General features: G+C 36.1%; 4 protein-coding genes across 5 annotated transcripts; 3 read left to right on the plus strand and 1 right to left on the minus strand.

Moving 5' to 3' along the window:
- Positions 1–6: 6 nt before the first annotated feature.
- LOC111693318 (heat shock 70 kDa protein 4L-like) lies at positions 7–1862 on the plus strand. The gene is made up of 2 exons (XM_023457704.1): positions 7–240; positions 328–1862. Exons 1-2 carry the CDS (start codon positions 13–15, stop codon positions 496–498), a joined length of 399 nt encoding a protein of 132 aa, XP_023313472.1. The 5' UTR covers positions 7–12; the 3' UTR covers positions 499–1862.
- Positions 1863–2219: 357 nt separating this feature from the next.
- On the minus strand, positions 2220–3276 carry LOC106657856 (vacuolar ATPase assembly integral membrane protein VMA21 homolog). Of its 2 annotated transcripts, none has more exons than XM_014379541.2 (4): positions 3182–3276; positions 2708–2826; positions 2522–2627; positions 2220–2435 (listed from the first exon to the last, which is right to left on the minus strand). In XM_014379541.2, exons 2-4 carry the CDS (start codon positions 2720–2722, stop codon positions 2290–2292), a joined length of 267 nt encoding a protein of 88 aa, XP_014235027.1. In that variant the 5' UTR covers positions 2723–2826; positions 3182–3276; the 3' UTR covers positions 2220–2289. The 2 variants fall into 2 exon arrangements, with proteins under 2 accessions (XP_014235027.1, XP_014235028.1); XM_014379542.2 differs by having other exon boundaries at positions 2708–2769; positions 3182–3263.
- Positions 3277–3754: 478 nt separating this feature from the next.
- On the plus strand, positions 3755–6200 carry LOC106657855 (general transcription factor IIF subunit 1). The gene is made up of 7 exons (XM_014379540.2): positions 3755–3962; positions 4044–4108; positions 4185–4556; positions 4625–4932; positions 5012–5292; positions 5362–5639; positions 5735–6200. Exons 1-7 carry the CDS (start codon positions 3924–3926, stop codon positions 5958–5960), a joined length of 1569 nt encoding a protein of 522 aa, XP_014235026.1. The 5' UTR covers positions 3755–3923; the 3' UTR covers positions 5961–6200.
- Positions 6201–6703: 503 nt separating this feature from the next.
- On the plus strand, positions 6704–9322 carry LOC106657970 (alpha-aminoadipic semialdehyde synthase, mitochondrial; the record flags this gene model as incomplete). The annotated part of the gene is made up of 4 exons (XM_023457705.1): positions 6704–7041; positions 7586–8107; positions 8175–8400; positions 8478–9322. Coding segments are annotated over exons 1-4 (1698 nt in total), but the record flags the coding sequence as incomplete, so codon positions are not given.
- Positions 9323–9329: the final 7 nt, after the last annotated feature.

Below are 9329 nucleotides of genomic sequence, written 5' to 3' on the forward strand. Positions count from 1 at the left end.
GCAATCGAAGAGATGGCTCATTTCCTACAAATTGCGAAAAAGACTGCGGATCAAATTCGTGCTTCGCATGAGAATAAAGAGGGTAAATGGGATCATATCACATTGGAGGAAATCTCTAAAGTAGACAAATGCATTCAAGAAAAATGGACTTGGTTGGAAGAAAAGCGTGCACTGCTAAGTAAAACTCCACGTACGCAACAACCTCCAATTTACACTAATCAGATTCGAACAGAAAAACAGGTAAAATAACTAACTATTTTAAAAATGTTTTTTTAAAGCAAAGATCGATTTGATAATTAACTGTGAATTTTTATTTTTGTGTTACAGTCCGTCGAAAACTTCATCAAGCCTATTCTTAATAAACCAGCCCCGAAAGTGGAACCCCCCAAAGAGGAAGTAAAAGACAAGAATGAGAAACAACCACAGGCTCAGAATAACGGTCAATCCGGCACAGAAGAACAAATGGATGTCGACGGTGCTAATGCACAAGCAGAATAATCTCAGGCCCCCTCACCTCCTCGTTCACTCAGTTATAAGTTTAATGAAAAGCGTAAAACTATTTTGAGGCGTAACAAGCGAATCATACCTCGTCGCAGAATATAGCCAGTGCGATTAATTTTTTTCCTTTAGTACGAGCGACTATTATGCTATTCCTGTATGTATATGTATTACTTCATGGGCATCGAATGCAATCAAACATGTATGTGTAATAATATATTGTGTTTGCGAGTTAAAAGAAAAAAAATGACAAGATGTTCATGAATTAGTGTGTTTATTGAGAGAAAAAGTGAGCATTTATATCTTAATAATTATTAGGTAACGTCCATGAGAGTATCAGCTGCGTTGAGGAGTGATTGTTTTTCGAATATTAGTTAACATAAATGATAACAAAAATTTCAAAACAGCACTTTGTTTTTGATAACTCATAAAACGTAAATTCCTTCTTTTTAATTTGAAAAATGTTAAGATTGTGGAATTGAAATGAAAATATGAATGGCTTCAATGATAAGTAATGTTTAAAATTGACTTTTTCCCTTATTCATCCATTTGTAGAACTCATTTATTAATAATTTAGTAGTGCACGCTATCTCGATAGCATTAATAATTATATACGTAACGTATATTTTCGTTGTTGTCAATATTCCACAAGTAGAAATGGATTAATTGTTTGAGCTACGTGCTCAAATTTATGAAGATTTATAGTCAGAGAATTAATTTTTTACATGGTGTTTATGCTCTTTGAAAAAAATGAAATTTTTTTGGCAATTTTTATCAATTAAAATTTTTCGCTTTTACGAGTTTCCGATACAATAAAAAAGTTTATAACAAATTCGTGGTAAAGAATGTTATAGGAAAATTTTTCGTGTAATTTTATACCTTTGAATCACTTATAGACTAAACGTATTTCTTGAAAATCATTGACAACAGTTTTAAAAAAACTGATTCTTTTTAAATTATTTTTGAAAATGTGAAAAATATCTTATACACCGCCAAAGTAACTTCACAACTTACATGTCTAAGAGTAGTAAATGTATGGTGTAACAACTGGAAACATGTAGACATGACAATTGTATTATTCTAAATTGAATAGAGTTAAATTAAAATCGCTGGCGATCTCATTAAAAATCGACAACTTCAAACTTTAAATTATTGTACAACACCAATGCAACATTTAAATACATTTTCAGTGTGGGTTAATAACACATTTATTGCATTTTAGATGTATTGAAGTAACAAAAACTGATAATTAAGTTAAAAATTATATTGCTTCTCATAAAATGATATAGTTTGAGCAGATACACTAATATATTTATAGAAAAATAGTTTGCAGTTGAAGAATTGTGAATATGATTCAAAATTAACAGATATGATTAAATATCTCATATTTTCGCGATTTAAACAGCTGGAACATGATTATGCTATTTAGCATGTACTTGCTGCTCATATGTGAGAGGTAATATTTAGGAATAGACCAATTATTATCCAAATAATAATTTGAAATATTTTATCAATTTTGGCTCTTGTTGTTTTTATTTGTATGCTGCAATATGTATTTACATTAACTTCATTTTTATACTTTATGTTTTGGAAAGATGATGTCCAAAAATACACAGTGAAATACTTGGGAGAAAAAAATTAATTTATTGTAAGAAAACAATAAAAAAACTTATCTAATAATAAAATTATTGTCTTTTTGATACATTTTTTTTCTATAATTTCTAAAAATATTTTAATAAAGTAGTTAGATGCATTTTTATATCTAAGTAAATACAAATAAAAAAAGTTTGATCAATCTGCTTTGGACTGTGGCTTTGTGGAACCTGAAGAATCAGTGTAAGCTTTATATATGAAAGCTCCTAACGCTACATGTAAGACAAGTATTGCAATTCCTGCTGCGTAAACGTTACTTGCAACTGCACTTAATCCAAAAATACCTATATATATTGAATGCATAATATTTTTTTTAGATTGGTTTAAAATTTTTTTAAAGAAGAACTATTAATTAATTCATTTCACTCACCATTAGACAGTAAAAATTTGCTTAGAAAGAAAGCAATAACAGGAAATGCTATGATGTAAATACAGTGCATGAGTACTACTTTGAATATACTTAATTCACTTTGTTCCTAAAAAAAATATAAGTATCATACATATATGCTCCTGCAAATGGATTGAGTATTACAATCAATAGCATGAATTCATTTACCTTTTGCACCATCATTGTGAAAGTTTTTTAAGTAAAATTTTATAAGCTTTCACCTTATTCACCTTAAATGGTCCAAAATTATTTGAATGGAAATAAGTAGTTAGTAAATCACAAATTTTCTGAAAATATATAACTAATGTTTCACTTAATAGTAAGATGAGCGACAAAAAAGTTAACACTACTTGAAAGCCTAGCTTGAATACGTGCTCACGATACAACTGTATCACAAGACCCAAGCCGGAGCAGACTATTTACACACACACACACACACACACACACACACACACAAATGGAATCGAACAAGCTGATAGTAGATATAAACAACTATACATAAACAAGTTTGTGCAATATCTTTAATGGATGAATAGAATTCTCAGTGAAAAGCTGATTAAAAAGTTTCATTGACTATTGGTCATGATATTTAAAATTTTGAGTAATAAAAGAGCACAACAATTGATAATATGAATAATTTACCGTATCGTGACAGCAGTATAGTTAAGAACGCTTATGACAAGTCACTACTAGTGTGAGTATTTGCTAGTGTCGATTGAGCACAATAATATATAAGAAACGAAGTATGTAAAGTCAAAACTCGCTTTATTACAAATGGGCTGAGGGGCTCACTGCAGCCACCGCTCCGCTGTTTTGATATAAGGTGTTCTACGATGAGAGTGCTTACTCAATGCCGTCTATTCGTCTGCTGTAGATATATGGAGTCTAAATGCTAATCTTCGCACATTTTTCACAATAATTTTCAATTTTTTATTTGATCATTTATTTTTCAGTGCCAATAAATCGCTTGATATAGTCTATAGGTATTATTTGATTAATTTGAATTGCTCGAAGTGTCATCTTTTTTCATGTCGTATTAGAGACTTAACGATACAGTAAGTTGCAACTTTTAGACACCGCTGCTAGAGGCGCTTTGTATCGTTATCGAGGAGCGCGTGTCGCGCTCCACCTGGCAAGTATGACAGGAACTAAGTGACGACACGCCGCTACTCATATACAGTCACCTATACAATAGACATGTATTATTGGCCTGTGACTTTTCCCATTCTCATGCTGTTTATGAATAGTGCAGCATGCTCGGGCTGATGGTGGTTCAAAAGTCAAAAATATTTTTATCAATCTAAGATTGAAATCTCAAAAACAAAAATTTTTTTGAATTATAAATTCATTTACATCTGTTCAGATTTGATTTGATATTTTAATCATGAACTCAATATCGGCACCGGGTTCGTCCCAATCCAAGGCACGTACAATAACCTATAATCAATACATAACAAATCTTGTTGTATTTTAATTCAAATTAATTAATATTAATGGTCTTCAGGATTCAACAGCACAAGCTTCTGGAAGTGCCCCACAAATTCAGGAATTCAGCATTAGAGTTCCCAAGTAAGCCAAGGATAAACTTTAAATTTAACAATCTTTTTCATTACTTTTCATTATTATAATTTCTTTTACTACTTAGGAACTCAAAAAAAAAATATAACATTATGCGATTCAATGCTGTACCCAAAACTGACTTCAAAGAATGGAAAAGTGTTAAAATGGAAAGAGAAAATAATATGAAAGACTTCAAGGGTATGGATGAAGATATGCCTAAATTTGGTGCTGGTTCTGAATTTGGCAGGGAAGCTAGAGAAGAAGCAAGAAAAAAAAGATATGGAATAAATGCTAAAAAATATAAACCTGAAGATCAGCCATGGATTCTCAAGATAAATGGTTCAAATGGGAAAAAGTATAAAGGAACAAAAACAGATGGTATTAACCAAAATGCTGCTTACTATGTGTTTACTCACGCCCCTGATGGAGCTATTGAAGCATTTCCTTTAAATGAATGGTAACTTAAATTTAATGCACTCATAATAACTCAAAAGCTGTATCTTTTATTAAATAATACATTTTCAGGTACAATTTTACACCAATTCAAACTTATAAAACCCTGAAGCTTGAAGAAGCAGAAGAGCAATACAGTATGAGAAATAAAAATTTTAATTACTTTAATCTCATGTTAAGAAAGAGATTAAGAAATGAAGAAGAAGGTGCAGATGAAGAATTAATGGAATTAGAAAAAGAAAAGAAAACGAATAAGAAAAAAAAAGATTTAAAAATATCAGAAATGGATGAATGGATGAGTAGTGATGATGATTCTAGCGGTAGTGAAAAAGAAGATAAGCAATCAGATGATGAAGTTAATAAAAAAAAAAGTAAAAAAGGTAAGACCTACTTAATTATTATTTATTTATCATATTTATTACAATATCTTGAATACAACTTTAAAATAATTATAAAAAGGAAAAGGAACAGCAAAAGGAAAGAAAAAAAAGAAAGTTTCTGATGATGAAGCATTTGAAGAGAGTGATGATGGTGATGAAGAAGGCCGTGAACTTGATTACATCTCAGACTCGTCCGCTTCAGATTCCGAATTAGAACAACAGAAGGAAATCAGATCTGTTGCAGAAGAATCTGGTTTAAAAAAACTATTAGTATCTGATGATTCTGATGAAGAAGATGAAGAAAATAAAGAAGAAGAAAATAAAAATGATGAAGAAGACGGCCAAGATAAAGATGAAAAAGTATGTATAGAAATTTGATTTTAAAAACAAAATTTTTAATAAAATAATACTTCAATTGTCATTGTTTAGGATAAGGATAAAGTGGGCAAAAATATGGATAAGAAGAAAGATAAAAAGAAGAAAAATGGTTCTGAATCACCTAGTGATAATGAATCAGAATTTGATAAAGATAAGGAACATCCAGATAAAAAACCTACAAGCACCCAAAGTTCAAGATCAGCTTCACCTGCAGTATTTAGCAGTAACAGTACTGACTTAAAACGTCCATTAAGCAGTTCACCAGATCCAATTCAAGCAAAGAAATTAAAACTTGAAAGTGGCTTCATGTCTTATGTATCAGGCGCAAGGTAAAATTTTTTAAAAGCCTTACATTACATTTAATTTGTATTGCAGTGCAAAAATGAATGACTGAATTAATACTAAAATGTCCTAATCATTACAGTGAATCTGGTATCTCTGAGGATGCAGTAAGACGTTATCTCATGCGGAAACCAATGACTACAACAGAACTTTTACAAAAATTCAAATCTAAAAAAACTGGTTTAAGCTCCGATCAAATAGTAACAATTATGACTAAAATCTTGAAAAATATCAATCCAGTTAAACAAAAAATTAAAGGAAAGATGTATTTTTCGATAAAGTCTCAACAACCATCTCCTCAACAATAGCCAAAGTATTTAAATTAATTAAAAAATATTTTCTTAACATTCTGAATAACTTTTCAAAATAATTTTTGAATTGTGGCATTGTGATTTAATTTATATTAGTATGAAATTACTAATTTTGTATATATGTCTCATTCACGATTAAAGTTAACAACGTTGTAAAAAATATAAATCGCCGTTGCTGGATTTTTAATTATGTTTATTATGAACAATATCAATAAAAAAAATAGTTTTGATAAAAAAATTATAAGAACATTCTTTCATCGCCAAGCCTGAGTCTTGCTATTAATAGATGAAATATTAAGCAACTATCCGGAAATAACTTTAACATCTGAAAATTAATCTAATCACTATCAATAACAATTAGTCACTCGTACTGTAAATCGATATTTTACACGCGTAAACTTTCATAAAACGTAGATAAAAACTTGCGATCGCACGTAAAATGATATCAATCTGAATAATAATGTGATTTATTTGTTGCATTTACTGTATTTTTCCTATGTAATTTTAACTGCAAAGACAATGAGATCAGAGCGATCTTCGTACTTTTCTACAATTTTCTATAATTCGTATGAGTGAGTTTTTCAAATATATTCGAAATTCACGAGGTTTTCCTGTAAAAAATGTGTGACAACCTGCATTCTTTTACCTATTCAGAGTTGAGAGCGCTACAAAATTTTCCCTCGCATCTACTGAAATGATTAAAATATGCACGATTGAAAAAGGAGAGAGAGAGAGAGAGATAAGGGTCGACAAATAAAAGCTGCTGCGGTACATAAGAGGTCAGTGATACACATCGAGACTTGCGTGAAGGAACTGATATTACAATTGATCCGAAATATTTTTACAAATGATCCAGTACTGGATTAATGTCCATGTTTGATTTATAAATAATATATTAATATTGATTTGTACGTTTATGCATAGTGAATTGTGAAATTAATTGTTTTTTTGAAAATCAAAAATTTACTACTCGATGACTTTATTGCGAGGATTTGGAGCGTCGATGCTCACCAGATCGTGGGATAGTCGTTGTAATATTTATTCTAGCTTACTTCTCAACCAAATGAGGTTTATCAGCGTAAGTTTTTATTATGTTGCAAAGTTATTATTCTCAATTTCTACATATATTTCTCTTGATTGTTTTTTAATTTCAAAAATTGAAATATCCCAAAAAAATGTTTGAAATCATAAAAAAAAAAATTGAAAAGTATAATAAGAAGAAAACCATAAAATGTAGCTAAAATTAGATACTTTAGTAAGTAGCTACAATTGAACGTTGATCAAGGAGAGGATAAAAAAGTTTCCCCAAAAAAGCCCACTTGGCATTCTAGTCGGGAATCAATTAAAGCTGCATCGCGATAAAGTGACAGAAAAAGATCGTTTATCAACATCGTACGTTTCATTGAAAGTACATTTGTGGCAAAACAAGCGCAGCCTCGGGGGATCGCGGACAACGTCTTATCTCGCGTTTCTTCATTTTTGCGCAATTATCTCTCTAGGCTTTTCTGATGTATGCATACGGTTGCGCGATGCGTAACAAGAGTGGTATCAACGTGCGATGATGTTTTCAGCTTTTCGGCTGTAATTTATTCGAGGAACGATCTATGATTTATGATTAACAGAGAGCCAAGGAAAAGGAACTGCTGAAAAAGTACGAGCAGACGCTGCGGGGCAAGGTAATCGCCATCCGTCGAGAAGACCAATCGGTATGGGAGAGACGAGCGCCCCTGGCGCCGTCGAACGTCCGTCGCTTGGTTCGCGCCGGCGTCAAGGTGATCGTTCAACCGAGCAATCGTCGGGCCTACCCGGCCAAGAGTTACCTCGCTGCGGGCGCCTCCGTTCAGGAGGACATATCGAGCGCCTCGGTGATCTTTGGCGTGAAGCAGGTGCCGATCGACCAATTGATACCCAACAAGACCTACTGCTTCTTCTCGCACACGATCAAGGCGCAGGAGTCGAATATGCCGATGCTCGACGCGATCCTCGACAAGAACATTCGACTGCTGGATTACGAGAAGCTGACGGACGACAACGGCCAGAGACTCGTGGCTTTCGGCAAGTACGCCGGGGTCGCCGGCATGGTCAACATCCTTCACGGTCTGGGCCTCAGGCTTCTTGCCTTGGGCCACCACACTCCGTTTATGGTTCGTTGCTTCTTGTCTCGTACACGAGCTCGCGTGCGTACATGGAAATAACGAGGCAATTTTGCAGCACATCGGTCCGGCTCATAACTACCGAGACTCGGGAACCGCCAGACAGGCCATCAGGGACGCCGGTTACGAGATAGCCTTGGGTGCGATGCCCAAGTCCATCGGACCGCTGACTTTCGTCTTTACAGGCAGTGGCAACGTGAGTCAAGGCGGCCAGGAAGTCTTTCAAGAGCTGCCTCACGAGTACGTGCCGCCGGAGATGATTCGAAAGGTTGCCGAGCACGGAGGTAAAGCACAACGACAGCGCTATCTTATCGGACAGCATCTAACACGGCTTGGTTTATTTTCACTGCGGATTCCTCAGACACGACCAAGATCTACGCTTGCGAGGTGCGCCGCAGACACCATTTGGAGCGCAAAGAAGGTGGCGGCTTCGATCCGGAAGAGTACGATCAGCACCCGGAGCGATACATCTCGACGTTCAGCAAGAAGATCGCACCGTACGCGTCGGTCATCATCAACGGCATCTACTGGGCCGTCGACTCGCCGAAGCTGCTGACGATACCCGACGCGAAAAATCTGCTGAGGCCGGCCTACACGCCCTGGCTGCCGATCAGCGTCGGCGCACCGGCTCTGCCCCACCGGATGCTGGCCATCTGCGACATTTCCGCCGACCCGGGCGGCAGCATCGAGTTCATGAACGAGTGCACGACGATCGACACGCCGTTCTGCCTGTACGACGCCGATCGCAACAAGGACACCAAGTCGTTCAAGGGGCCCGGGGTGCTGGTCTGCTCGATCGACAACATGCCCACGCAGCTGCCGAGAGAGTCGACCGACTTTTTCGGCGACTTGCTCTTCCCGTTCGCCCTCGACATCATCAAGTCCGACGCGAAGAAGCCCCTCGAGGAGGTGAGCTTCACGCCGGCCGTCCACGGGGCCATCATCGCCTCGAACGGCGAGCTCACCCCGAACTTCCAGTACATTCAGGATCTGAGGTCGCAGAATTGCCGGAGCAGGCACAAGGACAACGGCCACGAGTCCAAGAGCCGGACCGCGCTGGTGCTCGGGGCCGGCTACGTGTCGGCGCCCCTGGTCGAGTACCTCCACCGCGACGAGAACCTGCGCATAATCGTCGGCTCGCAGTTGAAGGACGAGGCCGATGCTCTGGCCAACCGCTACTCGGGGGTCGAGCCAGTCTTCATCGACGTACTGG

This window comes from Trichogramma pretiosum, unplaced genomic scaffold, assembly GCF_000599845.2.
Source record: "Trichogramma pretiosum strain Unisexual culture from Peru unplaced genomic scaffold, Tpre_2.0 scaffold249, whole genome shotgun sequence".
In the NCBI taxonomy this organism is placed as follows: domain Eukaryota; kingdom Metazoa; phylum Arthropoda; class Insecta; order Hymenoptera; family Trichogrammatidae; genus Trichogramma; species Trichogramma pretiosum.